The sequence below is a fragment of the Hyperolius riggenbachi genome, chromosome 7, assembly GCF_040937935.1.
Source record: "Hyperolius riggenbachi isolate aHypRig1 chromosome 7, aHypRig1.pri, whole genome shotgun sequence".
Classification (NCBI taxonomy): Eukaryota; Metazoa; Chordata; class Amphibia; order Anura; family Hyperoliidae; genus Hyperolius; species Hyperolius riggenbachi.
Window position 1 is genome coordinate 199,789,653 of NC_090652.1, and position 22,688 is coordinate 199,812,340.

Below are 22,688 nucleotides of genomic sequence, written 5' to 3' on the forward strand. Positions count from 1 at the left end.
TGTTAGATTCAAGTTTAAACCAATAATGATTTCTTTTAAACCACATCAGCTTTCATAGTTTACAAAATAATGGTGGAATAGCTTTCTGTGAGTAAAATTGAAGAGCCATTAAATTGCCAAATATACTGTAAAGTGCAATTGCACGTATGCTTTCTTAAAGAGAAACTTCGACCAAGAATTGAACTTTATCCCCATCAGTAGCTGATACCCCCTTTTACATGAGAAATCTATTCCTTTTCACAAACAGACCATCAGGGGGCGCTGTATGACTGATATTATGGTGAAACCCCTCCCACAAGAAACTCTGAGGACCGTGGTACTCCTGGCAGTTTCCTGTCTGTGAACCTTGTTGCATTGTGGGAAATTGCTGTTGACAGCTTTTTCCACCTGCCAAAAAAGCATGCAGCAGCTACATCACCTGCCAAAAGTAAAAATGTCACCATGTAATAAATGTCTGAATGTAAATCAGGGATTTAAAAGATTTTACAATGGGCAAATACTGACTAAATCATTTATACATAATTTATAATGGCAAATATATCGGCGCCAAGGAACAATGGAACCGCCGCTGAGAAGAACAATGTCCAAAAGTTCAGAAGTCAGGCATACATCAAAGGTCAGCGCAGGTTTAGAAAGCCATTGTATATAGGGAATGATAAATTCTTCACCACAATATATCAAATGCTCAGAGGTAGGTATCCGCCAAATATCAAAACAAGAAAAGGCTTACCAGCTCCCAACAACCCACATAATAAGGTTGTGAAATGGCTCAGGTCACAGATAACGTCCAGGGAACATCAGATGTCGTGAAGGTCCACTGGACATCTGTATGGATGTAAAGCAAGGATGGTCGTAGTCAGCCAACTTCGCTACGCTGGAAATACGCGTAGTTTTACGCAATTACGGTTCGCCAAACTACGGCTTCGAAAACAAATATTCGCTTCGTATGCATTTCGTAGAATACGCGTTAAAATACGCAATTACGCGTAGTGCGAAGTGTAGTGTATGTGGATACTTATGCCTGTATGCAGAAAATTGTACGCATTAATTTCTTTAGAAATCCATATACTGGGAACCCTTCTATGCGTACATTCCCCTTTCTAATGCGTAAATTTGTATGCATACAATCGCATGCGGAAAATTAGACGCGAGTAACGCATTCGTAGTTCACTACGCAATACACATGTTAACTATGCATAGTGGGCGTAAGCTACGCGTAGCGGTACTTCGCTACGCGTAAATTAGTAAGCGTAGGATTGAAACTTCGCCTATGAACTACGATGCGTAGATGCGAACTACGATGCGTAAATTCGCACAGGCGTAGTTTCTGCTCATCCCTGAAGTAAAGTTTCAGGAATTTCAGCTCCCAAAAACCCACATTATAATGTTGTGAAATGGCTCAGGTCACAGATAACGTCCAGGGAACATCAGACGTCGTGAAGGTCCAGTGGACATCCGTATGGAAGTAAAGTTTCAGAAATTTATATAGGAAAACAAAAACAGCAATATCTAAGTGTAACCCGTTTATTTAGATAAAATTTCTTTAAAAGGCAAGAGATTTAAAAACAATAACTCACATACGGGGCCCATAAACTGGGAACACCAGAATCTCCCCTGATGACGCAAGACTGCGAAACTCTCCCCTGATGACGCAAGACTGCGAAACCGGTCGGGAAGGTAACAGGCGGCACCATTGTCTATTGATCTACGATTGACCATTACATGCGCGCTAATCTTCCGGGGTTCCCAGTTTATGGGCCCCGTATGTGAGTTATTGTTTTTAAATCTCTTGCCTTTTAAAGAAATTTTATCTAAATAAACGGGTTATGCTTAGATATTGCCGTTTTTGTTTTCCTATATAAATTCCTGAAACTTTACTTCCATATGGATGTCCACTGGACCTTCACAACGTCTGATGTTCCCTGGACATTATCTGTGACCTGAGCCATTTCACAACCTTAGGGCTCTTTCACATTAGACAACGCGTACAGGAGCCGTTCTCCGGCACGCGTTGTCTGCCTGCGGCGTGTCGTCGGGTATCTGTGGTGCGACGCAATCAGTGTCGGTAGCTGGTAATTAAACCCGACGGAAACCGCCGGCTCGCGGGTGCATTGGATGAAAAACTGCACCTGTGTGCGTCAGAACCGCAACGCATCGAAACGCAGCGTCGGGTGTGAAAGGTAAAATCAAAGTCTATGGACTTTCATCTTACCTTGGTTAACGCAAGCGGCTGCCATTTGCGTTAACGCACAAAATCTGCCCTTATGTGAAAGAGCCCTTATAATGTGGGTTGTTGGGAGCTGGTAAGCCTTTTCTTGTTTTGATGTTTGGCGGATACCTACATTTGATATATTGTGGTGAAGAATTTATCGTTCCCTATATACAATGACTTTCTAAACCTGCGCTGACCTTTGATGTATTTATACATAATTATTGTAAAAATGAAGCACTTTTTTTATTACATTAATTTCACTGGAGTTCCTCTTTAACTGACTCATATTCCCATACAAAAAAAGTAAGTGTTGCTTGGAGATAGAGGTGTCCTGCTATGAGGTCTGGGAGCACACTTGTTTGCAATCAAAATTGAAACTGCACTCAATGTAAGGGCCCGTTTCCACTTGTGCCGCGGAAACCGCGGTAATGAATTCGCATGTGGATGCAAATTCATTAGCGTTTGTATGCAAATTGTACCGTGAATTCGCATACGATTTCGCATATGTTTGTATGTATGCAAATTTAACCATGTCAGTGCCTGTGTGTTTTTACGTTGGTTTTATACAAAATCATATGAGAATTTGCGGTAAAATTCGCATACCGAAACCTCATGCAAATTTCCTATTAAATACATTGGCTATCATTCATAAAGCATTTCCGCATGCGGAAATGCTTAAAACAGCTCACTTTACCGAACACTTAGCAAATTCGGCATTCATAAAGGCTCTTTCCACATAAAAGCTGACATTACCGAGCAGAGCGATAAAGCACCGCCTTGTGCGGTGATTTTCATAACAAATGTAACAGAATGTTAATTCATAAAGAATTACGCAAGCGGTATGAGGACGGGAAATACCGCTCCCTCTGATGTGGCGATAACAATGTTAAGTTAATGTAGAGACAAACCTCCCTGGCAGCTGCAGTAGAGCAGAACACGGAGAAATGTATCAATTCCATAGCTTCCTGTGCTTCCGCAAGCCTACTGCCTGCCTACCGACAGACTAGTTCGGGGAATCTCCGCACTGCTATCACAACTGGATACATTTTTATGAATGAGCAGCCAGAAGTCTAAAACACCGGTGTTTTACAGCGGTGTTTTACCGCACAAATTCTCTTTACCGACAACACGTTTATGAATGATAGCCATTGTATGCGAATCGCTTAGCGGTGTGCGGCGAGCAAATTCTGATGGCTCTGCCGTGCAGATTTTTCCTACGCACAAAACCGCAAAGAAATCCTGACAAGTGTAAACAGCCCCAACCACTTGTATTGCCTATGCGAATTTGCATGCAGGAAATGCATGCAAATTCGCAATAGAGGAAACGGGCCTTAAGTCTATAAGCTGTAAGTGTATGAAAAAAGACATCCGTCCATCAAGTTCAACCAAGAATGTACTGTATGTAGCTTTATCCGAGTATATGTTATATGGGCGCTGGTCAGTTGGGCGCAGGCGAGCCGAATGACGGCTCACCCTGCTGCAGCTAAACTCCCTGACAGCATTAAATACTATTCCCCTTCTCAGTTGTAGCGACTCAGAGGGAGATGTAATTTGGGGTCTGGCGATAGCCCCGCGTGCTCCGCGCAACATAGCACTATGGGCCCAGCTTCGGTGCTCAGTGCTGAGCATCGGGCACCACGAAAAGACCTGATTCGGTGCAGGGCACCAATATGACCTGATTCGACTTGAACCATACTCAGCTCACTTGAACAACCCTGATGATCTCCCTGGCTGGACCTAGATGTTTATATCACCTGCTGTAGGAAAGAAAGAAACAAGTTAAATCTTGTGTCCCAAAATGGCACACGTAGTATAAAGAATCTATGTCTCACACTGGATGGAGACATTCATACACAGTGCCCTCTGATGGCTGGAAGATTCAACTTGTTAATTTCTGACAGAAGGAGAAGGTATTGACAGCTGAGACAGGTAATTTGGCTGCTGCGCGACACCTGGTAATTTGGATGCTGCCATAGACATTAATGTTATTTGTGGCTACAGCGGCACCCAGTGTATCCAGTGTTATGCTGTACACACGATGCGATTTCCCACTCGATCTGCGGGATCGATTATTTCCAACATGTTCAATTGGGTTTCGATCGATACAGCCGTCGATTTTGCTGAATTATTAACAGACTATTAACAGTATTGCCGATATTGTACTAGTGGCTTCACCTGGTGCCCATATTTACCCAGCGCCCTTTCTACGTATTTATGTATGCATTGATAGCTAGTCTGTCCAGGGATATAATTAAAGCCTCGTTCACACATGTATGTACTGTTGTCCGCAGGAGCTGAGACTTAAATCCCTCAGGTGACAGTTTGGAACCCTGTGTTGTACAGATGTCTTACTAGCCTACAGTTTAGTAATGCATTTGTTGCTATGGAGATGAAAATGGGATAATGCAAGCCACAATTTTTTACTCTGTACATGAAAGATAATGATGCTATGTAAATTAATAATAATATTAATAATATCCGTTAAGAGTGATTTCAGATTAAAGCAGAATATAACCCTGCATTTCAACTTTGCTCTGAAACATTATTTTCAGCATATTATATGCAACCAGAATTTTTTTTTTACTAGACCAGCATTGGAAGGGTTAAACACAGAGGTTTAAAGTTCCGTGGAGAGATATGCAGAAGTTCAGATAGATACATTTAACTAAATAGAATGTAACAAGTGATAAATGTTACACACTCTTTGGCTGACCTCCAGCTCCTTCTCAGTCAGAGAGAGTGACACTTAGATACATTTATGTAAACAAAATGTATCTATGTAAGCTTCGGATGCGTCTGCAGTTCTCTCCAGGAACTTTAAAGCTCTGTGTAACCCTTCCAATGCTGGTCTAGTAAAGAAAAAATGCTGGTTGCATATAATATACTGTAAATAATGTTTTAGAGCAAAGTTGAAATGCAGGGTTATAGTCCGCTTTAATTTCTTTTAGATATTAACTATGCATATTTTGATATCCTACTTAATAAAATCCCAGGTGTCAGCACCCATATATGTGTGTACCGCTGCACTGTGCAGGTGAAGGGTCATGCAGCGTGCTGGCGGGGGTGGGGAGTGGGAGGGGGGGGAGGGTGCAGGTCACTGGCGGTTGTGTGGGTGCATGATTCGTAGGTGTGTGCATCAGTGGGTATGTCTTGTGAGCAAGTGCACCACTGTTCTCTGCCAGTTATCTAACGGCTAAAATAACTAAACTATAATCTGAAAGTCATATCGTTTTCCAAGAAACACACAAAAATGCATCCTTTAAGACTACTTCTCTATCACAGCGACTCTATAAATGAAATAACACCGTGATTTCAGACTAGGCTTTTAATTAGGGGTGTCCAAGTGCAAAAGTGTTTAGTAACTCACATTTCAGCCGTAGTATGTAATTATGGCCATATGGTGATAATACCATTTAATGGCAAATAAAGGCCATCCATAAATAATGTATGCTTTTTCTTTCACTTTATGCACAAACAGTATAATTATTATTACTGTATGGCTGGAAACATGAGATGAAGCAGCAGGGAAAATGGGGCTTTTTAAATTATTCAGCGGGCAAGTCAAAAACGACTTTGTTGGTTTGTAGACAAAATGCACGAGCCTTACTGCAGGAGTAACTCTTTGCCTTCTCTCTAAAAATATAAGTAATGTGAAGCAGTGTCATTCCTCTCCACACACTTCCTGATTTCTCCTATTTTTATATATTTTTAACACTTAGTCATGTCTGATCTGTCTGCAAATTCCAATGCAAGAAAGGCAAAGGGAAGATGAGTTAACCCATTTACATTCCATTTAAAAATGTATTAGTAACTAAATAGCAAGAACCAGAACTCTGATTGTATGTATCAGTGGTGCAGCCCCAAAAACTGATTCACCAAAGTGTGACGTAAGGTTAAGTGAAATTCTGCTTTTGCTAAACATTTGCTGTAGACATGTAACAGTACCGCACAATTGTTTTTACATACTAAGACTATTAAGAATTATCTTTCCAGTTCACTGTGAAATAAGCTGTATTATTATTATTTTTTTTAGTTTAGAAACTGTACTCTGTGTGCTAGCACTAGTTTACAGTAAAGCAGGGCTGTGGAGTGGGTATAAACATCTTCCGACTCCGACTCCACAGCTAACGAAACCACCGACTCTGATTCCAGGTACCCAAAATTGCTCCGACTCCTCGACTCCAACTCCTTAGTCTAATTTTTACAAAAGCTATGGATTTGGTTTAAAAATCATCCGACTCCGACTCCTCACTTTATTGAAACCTCCGACTTCGACTCCATGGCTATAATTACTAGATAATGCCCAGTGGTGTTCATCCGGGGATTTTATCTGATTGCAATCTGGAGTCAGGAAGGAATTTTTTCCCTGTTGGGGCTAATTGGACCATGCCTTGTAAGGGTTTTTCGCCTTCCTCTGGATCAATAGGGATATGTGAGGGAGCAGGCTGGTGTTGTACTTTGTTTTCTGGTTGAACTCGATTGACGTATATCTTTTTTCAATCCAAATAACTATGTGACTCTGACTCCAGGTACCCAAAATTGCTCCGACTCGGACTCCACAGCTCTGCAGTAAAGACACCCCAGATTTTGTTCCCTTCCTACAGAAGCAGGAACAACTGTTGCTTATTTTCCATACCTCCACAAACTAAGTAAATGACAGTTAGCTCGGAATCCTCCATTCTGGAAAAGCATGTTGTGACCCGTGTGTAGGAGCTGAGCTTTTGACTTTAAATATACAAGGTAAGTAATCTGTAATAGAATGTATCCTAACAATATCTAAAATTGAATATCTAACTATAAAAATACCTAAAACTAAACAGAACAATGGCAACAAAGGCAGGAATTTGTTTTAAGTAGAGAAATTACAGGAAATCAAGCTTATATTCTCTTTAAAACAGGAAACAAAATCAGCGATGTGCAACAAAGATTTTGTTAAGATGAGGGGATGCTTAATGAGAACACAAGGTTATCTCAATTAACCTACTCTAGTAAATCAGATAAAACAAATGGCATTTGTAGTGTCATACGTATACTTGATAAAGCGGAATATAACCCTGCATTTCAACTTTGCTCTAAAACATTATTTACAGTATATTATATGCAACCAGCATTTTTTTTTTACTAGACCAGTATTGGAAGGGTTACACAGGGCTTTAAAGTTCCTTTAGATTTCTGCAGACGCATCCGAAGCTGAAAAGAGATACATTTTGTTTACAGAAATGTATCTAAGTGTTGAATGACTCATCTCTCTGACTGAGAAGGAGCTTGGAGGACTGCCAAAGAGTGTGTAACTGTTTATCAATAGATACATAGAATGTAACAATCTGAACTTCTGCATATCTCTCCACGGAACTTGAAACGTCTGTGTTTAACCCTTCCAATGCTGGTCTAGTAAAAAAAAAATGCTTTTTGCATATAATATGCTGTAAATAATATTTTAGAGCAAAGTTGAAATGCAGGGTTATATTCCGCTTTAATCATAGATATACTGTGCTTCTTACATTCAAATGTGTGGGCACAGCTGGTTTAGCTGTTTTTAGCTAAATTATCTTTAAAAACAAGTTGAACTGCAATAGAAAAACATTAAAATCAATAATGACAATTCAAAGTGCAACTCTATTAAAGAGAACCCGAGGTGTGTTTAAAGAATGTTATCTGCATTCAGAGGCTGGATCTGCCTATACAGCCCAGCCTCTGTTGCTATCCCAAACCCCACTAATGTCCCCCTGCACTCTGCAATCCCTCATAAATCACAGCCGTGCTGTGAGGCTGTGTTTACATCTGTAGTGTCAGTCTCAGCTGCTCCCCCGCCTCCTGCATAGCTCCGGTCCCTGCCCCCGTCCCTTCCCTCCAATCAGCAGGGAGGGAAGGGATGCAGGCGGGGACTGGAGTTCTGCAGGAGGCAGGGAGAGCAGCAGACTGACACTATAGAGATAAACACAGCCAGCTCTGACAAGCTGTTTGTCAGCAGCGTGGCTGTGATTTATGAGGGATTGCAGAGTGCACGGGGACCTTAGGGGGGTTTGGGATAGCAACAGAGGCTGGGCTGTATAGGCAGATCCAGCCTCTGTATGCAGATAATATTCTTCAAACCCACCTCGGGTTCTCTTTAAGTAAGAGGCACCTGTTGATGCAGTACTTCTGAATGAGAACGTCTTTCCAAACAGTCTGGACTGGACATAATATGGTGACATCATCACACTCCAGAAAACAGACACCTAGTGAATGAGTGGCGGCACATAACGAGCTACAGGAAGTGCTGAGACTATAAACTTGGCCTCACAAATTGTCATCAGAAAAATGTCACTATAACCAGGTGACATTCACATTTGAAAGGTAAAATTATAATTTTGCCTGGAGTTATTCTTTAGCCAAACCTTTCAATGTAACACCTGAGCCACTAAGTGATTTAACAGGCGTTACCTGTAGGGCACAATTAAAATGAATTCTTGCTGATGCAATTCACAAGTGAATTACATTGTCTGTAAGACCACTAGTGGGCATATTATTGTTACTATTTAACTCCCAGATTTCAAAAGACACTGCGGGACTTTGATCAGGAGTGATAGATTGTATTTCTGCACAGGTCTGTGCTTTAAAACACCCTTCTCACTGGCAAGGTGACACAGGCGCCAGGGGCATATGTGGCATAAGGCATAAGTCTGATAGCATAGGCACCAAACAATTGCCCAAAGGCACCATTTAAATGAAAGAAAAATCATTATAAGGCCTTCTGTTCCTCCAAGTACCGTTTTAAAGACACAGGTGCACAGCAATGTACACATTCAGTTCATCGCAATTGTTTTCCAAATGTTCTAGCTGTATGGATATAAAACAATAGAGCCAAACAGAGGAGCTTATCAGGAATATGTGTGAACTGGGGGCCCTGCTTTGAGGTCTGAAATAGCTGAATGCATCACTGACGTCTGAACATTTTCAACTATTTATGTAACTCTGGCTGTAGCACATTTTATATCCTTTAAGGATACACATAAATATCACCAATGGTATGTAAAACCCTAGTTCTGCCTACTATTTTAATGCACATTATATGAAATTTGCATGAATGTGTGTTCCACTTGTGTCTAACGTATATCATTTTTGTAATAATACATTGAATGTACCTAGTTGGCTGCATCCTGAGGCTTCTCTACTTGTTGACATGACAGTTTCCAGACACCTCCCCTTTTCCTTCATTTCACACATGAAGAAACCAGAGAAGAGTGGAGGGGGCTGCAGCTTGTGCCTTCCTATAACTACAGCTCTACTGACCTCACCCACCTTCATACCTCACAACTTTTTGAGATGAGAAAGAGGGACACTTAAGCCACGCCTCTGTCACGCTCCTGATCACGCCCCCATCACACCCCCTAGTCATGCATACCATAAAGATTTAATAAGAAAAATAGGTTGTTTTATAATTCAAACCACACTGGTCCTTTCTATCCTGGTTCATGTTCCTTCATATTAACATTTTAAAATTAGTAATATATATCAATTTAAAGTATGGGAATAAAGTATAGAGTCAATCAAACTCATTTTGTTGGTAGAGAAATATATATATTTACATAGAAAGAAGGACAAAGTCCTGACAGAGGGACAAATGAGGTGGAATGAGGACAGAGGGACAGGACTCCCAAAGAGGAACTGTCCCTCCAAATGAAGGACAGTTGGGAGCTATGCACCTCCTCCCTCTGCTGAGACATTCATCTTTGTGTCTAGCACTGCAGTTAGAGCAGTCTCAAAATGACAAAACCCTGCTACACTGTACTAAAAAAGCAGTATGGGGAGGAGATGGAGAGTGTCTACTAACTGGGAACACCTACCGGTACTCTGCTGCCCGGTCTTTGCTTTGTATGCAAGAAGTCTGTCTCCTGAAACAACCTTTAGCGGTCATTTCGAGTGGCAGTTTACTGGTGTACAGACAAGCTGTTTGGCTTCCTGACAAGTAGTGTGTATTATCCTGTGGAGAGGGATGAAAGATGACAAGCAGAAGATTATAAACTGCAAAATGGTCTGGAAACTACAAAAGCTACCCATATATTTTCCATCTCAGCAAATTGCCAAATAGGAAGGAACCAATATAAGGGAAAACCTGTACATTGGGTAGATGCGTTTGGGCAATGAAAGTTTATTTTATGAGCATGACTTTAAATGATTGACTCAGCTGAAAGCATCCCATACATAGGCAAACGCAAGGGAGGGGGGGATTACAGCTGCCCAGAATCCCCCCCCCCCCTAAGACCGAGGTGGGTGTAGGCACAAGCTGAGACACCAGAATATCTGCAGGTATCCTGCAGCTCACAGCACTGTCCCCTATTTTCATACTGCTACAGTTGACTGTGGATGGAGCAGCAGCATATGTACAGAGCATGGAGCAGCTCTGGGGAACTTAACAGAGTCATGTATGAGCACAGTCAGTCGGTTGGATGGGAAATTGCATTATGTGTACCCAGCATGATGTCCTACCATATTATTATACTGTACTGTGTGTGGCTGAGGGAGATCTTTCAGGAATACCCCACTTGAAAATCCTGGGTTTGCCCCTGTCATGTCCTTTCTACACAAAGGGGAAAAAGGAACCAGGGGCCTTCCACCGTGGGTGAATACAAATCAAAAAAACGAAAACACTCCAACTTAAACAATTCCTACGAAAAATTTTATCATACTGGGAAACAAATGTCTGCCTATTTCCACCCTAATCGCATAATTTAGATGTTCAGCTCTGGTGACATATCAGATCTGTCAGAATATACTGTATCATACAATATCAACTGTGCAACCTTTTCCTATTTTACTAAGCCAAAATAATCTAATTAAAATAGAGTTGATCTGCCTACCCTCAATAATAATGTGAACATTTGTACAGCACTTTTCTCCTGTCAGACTCAAAGTGCTTAAGAGCTCCAGCCACAAATGACACTCAACAGGCCACCCTGGAACATTGGGGAGACGTACCCAAGGATTCCTAGCTGAATTGATACCTGGCTACAGCCAGACAGCAAACCAAGGTCTCTTGTGACAAAGCTGTTGCCTTTAACCATTTCACTACAGCCATCCTAAATGTATGCGAATAAGAGTTGTAACTGTAGTACAGTATGTATGGTCAACTTAAGGTTGATCAGACACACTATAAACTAATCTTGCACTCTTTCTCCAATCGTATGAAAATCTATGTAATAATAACAACTCAACTGATTGCATGTAATTGGAATACAGTATATTGTGCAAGAAGACCGATACTACATAGATGTGGTAGTTATGAGATGATAACTGCGGAAGAAGTTTCCGCTTGTTTTTTTCTTTCCATAGCACAAACAGGAGCTGATCAGCCAAGCCTAGTGCTCGCGTGTGTGAGAGTACTGGACCACACAATTTAAGCTTAGTGCTCTGCTGTGTGAGAGTACTGGACCACACAATATAAGCCTAGTGCTCTGCTTTGTGAGAGTACTGGACCACACAATATAAGCCTAGTGCTCTGTAGTGTGAGAATACTGGACCACACAATATAAGCCTAGTGCTCTGCTGTGTGAGAGTACTGGACCACACAATATAAGCCTAATGCTCTGCTGTGTGAGAATACTGGACCACACAATATAAGCCTAGTGCTCTGCTTTGTGAGAGTACTGGACCACACAATATAAGCCTAGTGCTCTGTAGTGTGAGAGTACTGGACCACACAATATAAGCCTAGTGCTCTGCTGTGTGAGAGTACTGGACCACACAATATAAACCTAGTGCTTTCATGTGTGAGAGTACAGGACCACACAATATAAACCTAGAGCTCTCCTGTGTGAGAGTACTGGACCACACAATTTAAGCCTAATGCTCTCCTGCATGACAGTACTGGACCACACAATATAAGTCTAGTGCTCTCCAATGTGAGAGTATTGGCCCACACAATATAAACCTAGTGCCCTCCTGTGTGAGAGTATTGGACCACACAATTTAAGCTTAGTGCTCTCTTGTGTGACAGTACTGGAGCACACAATATAAGCCTAATACTCTCCTGTGTGAGAGTATTGGACCACACAATATAAGCTTAGTGCTCTCCTGTGTGAGAGTATTGGACCACACAATATAAACCTAGTGCTCTCCTGTGTGAGAGTATTGGACCACACAATATAAGCTTAGTGCTCTCCTGTGTGAGAGTATTGGACCACACAATACAAGCTTAGTGCTCTCCTGGGCGACAGTACTGGACCACACAATATAAGCCTAGTGCTCTCCTGTGCGAGAGTACTGGACCACACAATATAAGCCTAGTCCTCTCCTGTGTGAGAATACTGGACCACACAATATAAGCCTAGTGCTCTACTGCGTGAGAGTACAGGACCACACAATGTACCCAGGGGGTTGGAGTGTGTTTGGACATCCAACCAGCTCTATATTTGTCACACTGATTTCTTATCTTAATTACACTAGACTGAGGTCCTTCATAGCTGTCCATTCAAATATATTTAGTCTCCTCAACACTCACTACACAGCCGTTGATACCGTTACACAATTAAGCATGCCCAGATTAAAAGGTGAGGCTGATGCCAACGCATATTAAATGCATATTAATATGCTAATAAGAAATATTAGCCAAAGCATTTTCAAAATCTAATTTTTAAGTCCTTACAATTATACTTGAAATTAAAAGGTACTTTCATTTCTGCATAGAAGACAGTGTCAACAGAGCTCGGTCTAAATTTAAATCTCTCAAAGCACACACTCCACTAACATATGTACACTGTTTTCTAAGGGCATGAGTCACCTACCAACTTGTGAACATAAGGCTTCAATCTGGAGACTACATCACTGCCGTGACAATATAGTTTCCTTATGGAAAAGGCATTGTGATTGATGGGATGTGACGGGTGCATGCTCATAACAGTATGATGTGCCTCTGATAATCTGAGGCCAGGTGTGGAGAACTGTTCACTGAGGGGCTACTGACCACCTGCTGTAAATCATCAAGAACAAGGTCAGAGAGCTAGGACAGAAGGACTTATTTTACATTATGGTGTGGTAATGCAGAAAGCTGGTAATCATGATGCCCCCCTTAGCTGTGTAATTGTATTATAGTCCTTAACTGTTTCCTCTTACCTTTGCCCTCTCTCCTAAAGACATACACAATATTACACAAATATTTTAATCTCTCTACTCTCCAGTTTTCCTGAAGTATTTTTGTTTTTTTATTTTACCTTTTCCATCTTTGCTTCTTTCATATAGACGCACATGCTCTAGTACCCAGGTGCGGCCACATACACGCATTCACACACACACATGCTTTGACACAAATGCTCTCGCTTTTAGACACACGCACCCACACAAAGATTTGCACAAACACATACATATGCACACATGCACACATGCTCTGACACCGACACACACATGCACCCCCACCCACACACTTTCACATACATGCCAACATGCACACACAATTACACACATATGCACAAATGCATGCACACACTCACATGTTCTGACACATCCACACTTTCTCACGCACACAAACCCATGCACACACACACACACACACACACACACGCACATGCACACACGCACACATGCTCTAACACACACACACACACTCTCACGCACACAAACCCATGCACACTCACACACACACACACACGCACGCACACGCACACATGCTCTAACACACACACACTCTCACGCACACAAACCCATGCACACTCACACACACACACACACACACACACATGCTCTAACACACACACACACACACACACACACACACACACACACACACACACACACACACACTCACACACACAAACACATGCACACATACAAACACACACACACTCTCATACACAAAAACACATGCACACACACAACACATATTACAGTTTAAGTCGGAAATCTAGAACTGTTTGATTTTATTGGTGACTGCACCACATTCATCAGGCCTTCAGCACGTTCAACATACACATGACCTTTTACTCGTCCTCATAAATAAAACAAGGAGACAATATATTTTAGAAGAGTGATGGACTGTTTAACTAATACACTACTGCAAAAAAACCCATAGAGTATTGTGTTTAGTATAGCTGTGATACCAGCCTTGGGCTGAATATCCGTCTGCCCTTATGTCGCTTCATGGTTCTACTCTGACTTCAGGCTGCGATCGGATAAGAGTAAGAGCGTTTTTGTACCTGTTCATTTTACCAACGCTGCCGCTGCAGTTATTTTGTGAAACTTCTGGTAATTCTTTGGACATTAGTAATATTTACAACAGGTCAGTCAGAGAACAGTCATATGTAGCTCAGACTGGCCTATATTTTATATTGCACATAAATTCTGCTGGGTGAACATGACCACTGCTTATGGCAATTTCAAGCTTTCAGTGATTTTTTTGTTTTGTTTCATGTACAGCTTGGAGCATTTAAGCGCATACACTTGGCAATAGCCCACCACCCTACAGATCTTTCCTGCACTACTATTGTTATTGCGGTTAGCACCAACCTATCCTAAGGTGCTGTACATGTAAACATTTTAGTCAGTTACCAGGACAGACAAGGGCAATATAGATCAAAACCCAGTTGTATTGCACAGCTTGTGTTAAGACTATACAAATTGTCATTGGGTTCATTGGGCAAATGTAGCATACCAAGATACAAAAAGGAGAGAGTGCCCTGTCCATAGGAACTTGCATTCTAAGGCAGTAAGGGCTGGTCAGAGGAGATAATGGAGGGCCTACACACTGTAAATGAGACAGAACCTACACTTCCTCTACAGAACACAGGTTGGTAAAAATGGCTAGGTTAGATTGCTGCTACAATTCCTTGTGCTTTTGCTCTGACTGTCCACAAAGCGCTCCTGAGGCCAGATTTGCAAACTTCTGCACTACAGCATTTAAAACATAGGTGGCGCTCTCTCTTCAAGATCTAACGGTTACACTTATATAGCAGAGTCCCAGTCCATTTAGCAAGAAAAAGGTGTTTTTTTTCCTCCTTGAATTTATTTATTTTTTTATTATCAAGTTGTACTGGATTCCTAAATTTAGAAACAGGCCCCCATATTACAGCAGGGATATGGTTTCTTTCTATAATGTAAGTTAAAAAAATAAGGGTTTCAAATATTTTAAAATTCCTTTGATTAAAAATAACCTACTAATAGCACCAACGTTTCTACTACAGAGCTCATTCCTTTTTTTTTGTCTGCATAGTCTTGCACCCACAATCATAATGTTTATATAAAAAAAATGAATGACAATTTGTTAAACAGGTTTCTTGGTCTGCCACTACATCACAACTGAAGTCATAATCCCGGCTAAACTCTGTGGTGTAACAAAGTCCGTATAAATAAACACTGCACAGAACAACCATCCAGTCCCTAAAGTGCCTGCCAGGCAAGGGCTGTGGCTCCAGTAGTCTTTGTCATTGCTACTTGGAAAATTTTAAGAATATCCGATAAACATTAGTGAGCGAGCATGTCTGCAAAAATAACTAATCACTAATGCAATCCATATGCTTGAGTTTCTATCAAGGTAGAGATTATTATAAGACATATACCATATTATACCATAGACAAACCTGTTGTCTGATGAAGCAAAAAAAAAAAAAAAAGAATCTTGAAGCAGTTATAAGCAGTAATGTAGAAGGTGCCACCTGAAATAGCCCAACAGAAAGTAGTGACTATAAACTTAGGGACGTTTCTGAAGCTCTGTAGTACATGTTGGGTGGGGTGAGGGGTCTTATATTTATGCTGCACTAGAATGAGGTGATCAAGCCTGTCACACGTGGCTACAATAAGAACTCCCATTGCTGGGGAAAGTTTTGTGATGGTACTTTAAAAATAAATAAATATGTGATAATGCGACTGATAATTGATTATATGGAGGATAAAGGGCGAGATAACTTGTTGTCTCCTGTTCAGATTCTTTATTTCACAGTAATCATTATAGTTCTGGCAACCTTCATAGATAGCAGAGTCCATAGAAGGAAATCTGCTTAGATAGCATATTCTGCCTCCAGCACCACCTCTGACCATTGATCATGAGACCTTTCTCTGATCTGTGGAATGGACCTCGCTTGACTCTCCCACCGGGAGTTTACCCCAGATGTCCCCATCTATCTCGCGTCTCTCCAGCAGCACGAGGGTTAACCAAGACACAGCTGTCAGCCTTAATGGGAAGAGATGAGTGTGAACAGAAACCTGGCCTGAGTGACACAATGAGGAGGGTCCCCACATGGTAAGGGCACATCATTCTATTTCTGGAGCCCGCATTACAGAAGTGATCAGTAAATAGCATAAGGGATGTCCCTGGTGTGATTCACTGGACAGCTTAATAGACCCTATGAATGATCAGTGCATGGCGTGCTGCAGCACCGGGGGCCACACAATAACCTCAACAAGCACAGCAAGAGGTGTAACAACTAGCAAGGAACAACACCGGGCAGTGTATATAAATAAATGCAGCAAACACAACAAACACGCAAGCCTCCCGACATCAAACAATGAAACTACGAGTGCAGCTCTAAAATGCTCCAAATAGTGTAATAATAACTACTAGTAAAAACGTGACACATGCATGCAGGAGGTTAAGCATCTGCCTAGCTCATAAATGCCACCCAGTGAGGGAACATCATTGGGCTAATCAGCTAGCAGAGCCCTGTGCTCAGCTGTCCCTGCAGACATATCAGGCCATTTGACATGACAGAAGGGGGAGATCAGTGGGGTGAGACCACTGTTAGCTCTGTCCTCCTCAAACCATCAGCCTGGGTCTGACAAAATCATACCTTTTATTTTACTGGGGGAGAAATGTAAGTACATCAGTAAAGTGACAACACTATTAATAATGGAGGGAGGAGGGAGTGCTGTGCGGAATATCAATATTTTATTCAGGTGGAACGGTGAAGAATTAAATATTCAAATCAGCCATCACAAAACAACAACAACCACAGGCAGAGCGTTTATTCCCAATGCCGCAGCTTGCGTGCAGCTTTGTATTCATTGGGGAACTGCAAGTCTCAGCATGTCCTGCAAGCCTGGATATGCATGGAAATCCTGAGTGTATCAAGCTGGGTTTCAAACCCCCCCCCCCCCCCCCTTCTGTCCCCTGGCCTGCTACGATTATCCATACATGTCACAGGGCAAGCTCAGCTGTTTCTCACTGGTTAAAGACCCCCAAAACCAAAGCACAATGAATTGGGGTGCTGGAGTGCATTGGACAGATTGGGTTATTCTAGGATAAAAAATGGCTGTTGCTGAAATCAGGACAGTGTGTGTCTATCACTACTAAAAGCCAGGTGGCCAGCCTTTGATCAAATAAGAATCTTACATGCCTCTATGATCCAATTATTCCAGAACATCATTCAGCCAGCCAAAGCAAAATAAAATGCTTGTCCCCTGTGCGGGGATGTGGAGAGAGCAGACAAAACGGGCATTTACGGCCGAGGCCCCCCCAGGCGTGTTTTCCGCCCTTTAAAGTTTTTAATCACATGGGGATCGTCAAAGAAGGATGATTGCCAAAGCCACTTAGCTAGCTAGGGATCATAAGATGCCATTGCCTTCTGAAATCCCCTTCCCAACACCGAGCCGGATAATCCTCTTTCTGAAATCACAGGGCTCATTCTGTCTTCTGCCAGTTCTGCAGTTCTCTGTGTCCTGCCACTGCTCAGCTCAGAGTGACGGCAGCACCCATGGGTAATGTCATGTGAAGTTACAGGGAGAGGGGGAGAGGGACGGTGTCCATCCTGGGCCCTGCTGCCACCATTCCTGCAGCCCCCTCTCTATAAGAGGAGACACGCTTCAACAAAGCTCAGCTCACTGTTATTAATATTTCATTCCAGCCATGCTACACTGAATGTCAGCACAGCAGCACCCAGGAAGGTGTGATGACTGGGAACATGAGGCGAGAATAAAGGGAAGATCTGTAATGTAAATCCTGAACACCAGTGCTTACTATACATTCAACTGGTGCCCCAGCAACAACTCAACAATGCTCCCTATATACAGTGCATGATGAACATCTATCCAGCCCTATATAATTAGCCATAGGAAAGAATCCAAATGAAATGTGGCCCGCGGCAAGATAGCACTTTTTCCCATCGCTGATGGTCATCTGGCATTTTAGTTAGCATCCACCAGGCCCTTAGACTCTTCACTGATTGTTGATGAGGACAGAGTTGCCAAAAAAATCTTCTCTACCAGATTATTGGGGCCTACAAATACAAGGACTGGTCTGAGACTGTTTGGCATGATTACACATATACTGTATGGGTGGCCTATCCATTGATGCTGCTATACATTCAACTAGTGCCCCAACAGCTATAGAATGATAATAAAAAATACCTACACCACCAGCAGCGCCTGAAATCAAATCCATCACCTGCCTGCTGTCACTGCTTTTTGCTCAGTCTGCAATCATCCCAATCATTAGTGACAATGTAGTGTAACTATAGCATACTATGTGTACATTGTTTCAAGTAAACGCCACTTTAGTCCCTGAAACAATTCAATGGTATTTAAATATGCAAATACATCTCCACACCTTTCATCTCCTAATCTCTCTTTATGAGGCTATATAAAGCACCAATTAGGAATTACCACCCCTAACAAGGATCCTGGATGATTTATTTTTGCATTGTTACATTGTGTACTGCCATTGTCTCTTCCTCAACAACCACAATTGCTACTTGAAAGGTCCGCTTCCATACAATGGGCCCTAATCTTGTTTACAAGTCAGCAGCAAGACTTTCTTCAGGAAGAAAGGGGGGTGCAGACTAGTTCCACAATGTGGACTCAGCCAGATGCGAGCTGCAGCTGATAGAGCATTACATACAATGGTGTTTTCCGTACACAATTGGTACAATATACACGTGCGACCACAAGTCAGGACATCGGAATGGTCATTAGGACTATGCTCGCTGCTGACAGACAAGAAATGTGCACGTTGTCAGTAGAAATCACTAAAAATCCCCATCTGAGTTTGGAAGACTGTCCCACTCTGGTCCTGGAATGTCACCCATAGCAGCCAGGCTTCATTCTGTATGAAGGAATGGTAGAATCTCTGCTCTGGTATTGTGGGGAGCTAATGCCTCTAGCAGGCTGGAAGGCTTTCCCTGCAAGCTGAAAACACATAAGGAAGAGTTCAGAGCCACTTCACATGGAACTCTGCCGCTTGTTTATTCTTTTCTCTGCAATGTCTATTCAGTTTCCAAGTTGCGCCTAGGCATGAGAAATATGCTATACACACTGATCTATGACTGAACTGATAGCGTCCTGCTGCTATTACCAGGACCCCTGTCATTCTGGTGAATAGTATCCTCCTAATACTCTCCAATCACTGATCCCTATCTCTTTAGTGTCCTTCTCTCCTAATACCCTCCAATCACTGATCTCTATCACTATTATGTCTTTTCTCTCCTAATACCCTCTAATTACTGATGCCTATCACTCTTCTGCCCCCCTCTCCTACTACCCTGCCACACTGATCTCTATCACTCTGGTGCCCCCCTTCGCTACTACCCTACCATCACTGATGTGTATTACTTTCTCTTAGTTCCCTGTCTGTTATCACTAAGCCCTTTTAGTCTGGTTCCCCCCTTTCTTACTACCCTACCATCAACGTACCCCATCAATCTGGCGTCCCATCTTCTTTATTTCTTTGCCATCACCGTACCCTAGCACTCTAATAATGTCCCCTTTCCTCCACCACCCTGCAATCTCCCAGCACCACCACTCTGGTGTCCCACTCACTTTTACCACCCTGTAATTTCCCAACACCATCACTCTGGTGACCCCCTCTCTCCTACTTCTCTTGGTTCCTATCGTTCTAGTGTCCCCTTCTTGCTCATTTCTCTTCCATTACTAATCCTTACTACTCTGGCATCCCCTTCTCTTCTAGTACCCCGCTATCCCTGGATCCCTACTCTGGAGTCCCCTCCGAGTCTTCTCCTATCTCACTTCTTTGCCATCCTGATTCCTAGCACTCTGTTGTCCCCCTCTCTTATTCTATTGCCACCAGCATGAGCCTCTTCCTATCACTCTAGTGAATAGGGTCCCATATTTCCCTCTTTCCTGACATCCTTCTAATTGGAATTTAAATCAAGTTCCTATGAAAGATGAATGCGCTTCTAGTGGGACTCTAGGTAACTCATGGGAGATGCGCACTGCTTTAGAACATGAAGGCAGAGAAGAGGCTTGGAAAAGGCTTTGTAGTATTTTTAAACCTTTGATTTAATCCAGATGTGACATGCAACAGCAGCCAGAGTCTGTCTCCGTTTGGAAACACAAGAACACACAAGCCAATGCGTTCTGTTATGGGAAAGAGAAGAGGGGGGAGAGGGGCAGTGTTTGTATTCAATAACATGGGCTGTGGGGAGAAGAGCGGACAGGTCTATATCCCGCGCCATGGGTCAGGAGAAGAGCGGACAGAAAACTTTCCCGAATAACACAGACTCTATTTGACCATTAAATGCGTTTATCAGGGGCAATATTAGTAGCCCCCCCCCCCCCCCCCCCCCCATATAAAGTGTTAAGAGAGGAGTGGAAAGGTCTCAATCTCGGTTTTGTGGGCAGGAGGGTAAAGAGGAGAGAGTTCTGCAACATTGGCAGCTAGGAGCGTGGAGAGAAGCCGTGACTGTGTCTTGGACAGAAGAGAGGACATGCCTGTAGGATGAGCTATATGCCCAGAGCAGGATAGTCCCAGCTACCACTATAACGCCCCAAAGCAATAAACATTACACTGCAAGCAAAAAGAGAGAACAACTTTTTGAAGCTTACCATGCCCTGACACTTCGGATCCTGGAAAGTACAGACACATAACTCCAACAAGAAAAACAGCGAAATCCATTTTCCCCACAACAAAAGATAAGATTTTCTCGATTTCCTCAGTTAACAAGTCATTTAGCTCGGGATAGATTTCCACTGGTTGTCTTCAGCCTGCCGGGAATGCTCGTAAACTCCTGGATGCCGCTGAGAAGATATATCCCTATTATCACATGTCAGAGGGTGTCACTGGCTATCCTCATCCCGGGATGGAAGTCCCACCAAGATCGCTTCTACAGGCTCCTCCTGGCAGCCGATGCTGAATTGGCTAGCGGTCCCTTGTCTTTAGCAACACAAAACATGTAATTCCTACAGTTCAGATGGGCTGAGCAGTGGAATCAGAAGGAGCGGAGGCTGAAGCTTATCCTTGTGCTGCTGATTCTTGCTTGTCTTTGGGGTTAGGCAGGGATCACTCTGGGAATGGTCACACGGAGTCAAATGCTCTGAGCCTCCTTCCTTTAGTCTGCCTCCCTCCCAACTCCTCGGCTCTCTTTTACAGACTAGCATAGCATGTGGATGTCAGCATAGGGAGGCAGAGCTACAATCTTCCACACACGCAGCCTGGATCCGCCTCCTCATCCCTGACTGTCACTCATTACAGCAGAGGAGAGAAAATATAATTTACCACAAGAGAGGGGGAGAAAGGATCAAAACCAACCGGATACATTCAGCCTTAGATCTTAACGCAAGATCAAGGTTATTTCTCCCCGGATCAGACAGCTCACCATCTCTGATCCCCAAGCTCAGTCAACAGGTTTCAATATCTATATGATCAACAAGCAGTACACAATATAGGAACCTAACATCTTTGTTCTCCTCTCCCTAATGTAGTGCTGCTGTTATTTTGTGTGTGTGTGTTTTTAATCTGCACACACACAGCTTTTTGATTAAATGTAAATTGTATTGTTAAATACTGTATAGAATGTACAGTATTAGTAGAGTGTCAGCTCCTTTGACAATTCTTATTCTCTATATTCTCTATACTCTGTGTAATAATAATAATAATAATAATAATAATAATAATAACAATAATGGTTGCTCTGATAACTACTTCAGTTTTGCAGCAGTTTTCACCCTTAGTAAATCTGCCTCTTTGTCTCAAGAGCTCACAACTGCATTCTTTGCTGTATATGTTATTGTATCTGGCGCTAGATGCTCTGTGCAACACTGTCTGCAGTCACAAATGCAGTACTCAGAGAGGATTTGAGATATTGACACAAAGATTTGAAAAATCCAATATCCAATAAATAACCTGAAATTGGTTCCTTTTTACCACTGAAAACTATACTGACACAAAATAGACACGAGTGTTTTGTGCACACAATAGACTTCCATTTGATGGCATTTCTGAGCCAACTGAAAACTCCTTTCATCAATGAAAGCTTTCCGATCTCTTTGAGAATAAAATGTCTTCAGAGTTATAGCTCTGTTGCACGTTTATCACAAGAATAGCCTCAGTTCTCCCAGTTTGGCAGAAATAGTTTAAATTCCATGCATGCTATTGGGTCCAGCATGACAGATTGTTAGTGGTTCCCCTCCAAAGCTCTGTACACACGCTGGAACGGTGTCACTATAATACAACCGATCCCCAACAGTTAGCGATGAACTAACTGTTTGGGATCGGAACACAATTGAATTCAGCAACAGCACAATTTTTTGCCGATCAGATTATTAAAGGAAGTGAGAAAAG

At 42.4% G+C, this 22,688-nt stretch overlaps 1 protein-coding gene across 3 annotated transcripts in view; it reads right to left on the reverse strand.

The window, feature by feature from the left end:
* Window positions 1–21,513, reverse strand: part of NRP2 (neuropilin 2) — a 221,456-nt gene extending 199,943 nt beyond the window's left edge. For 2 of the 3 annotated variants that reach the window (XM_068245004.1, XM_068245003.1), the window contains exon 1: window positions 20,954–21,512. In XM_068245004.1, coding sequence (XP_068101105.1) covers window positions 20,954–21,023 — 70 coding nt within the window. In that variant the 5' untranslated portion in view covers window positions 21,024–21,512. Of the gene's footprint in view, window positions 1–20,953 lie in introns of all 3 variants that reach the window. The other variant, XM_068245006.1, reaches the window with a different exon arrangement.
* Between the last annotated feature and the right edge of the window lie 1,175 nt (window positions 21,514–22,688).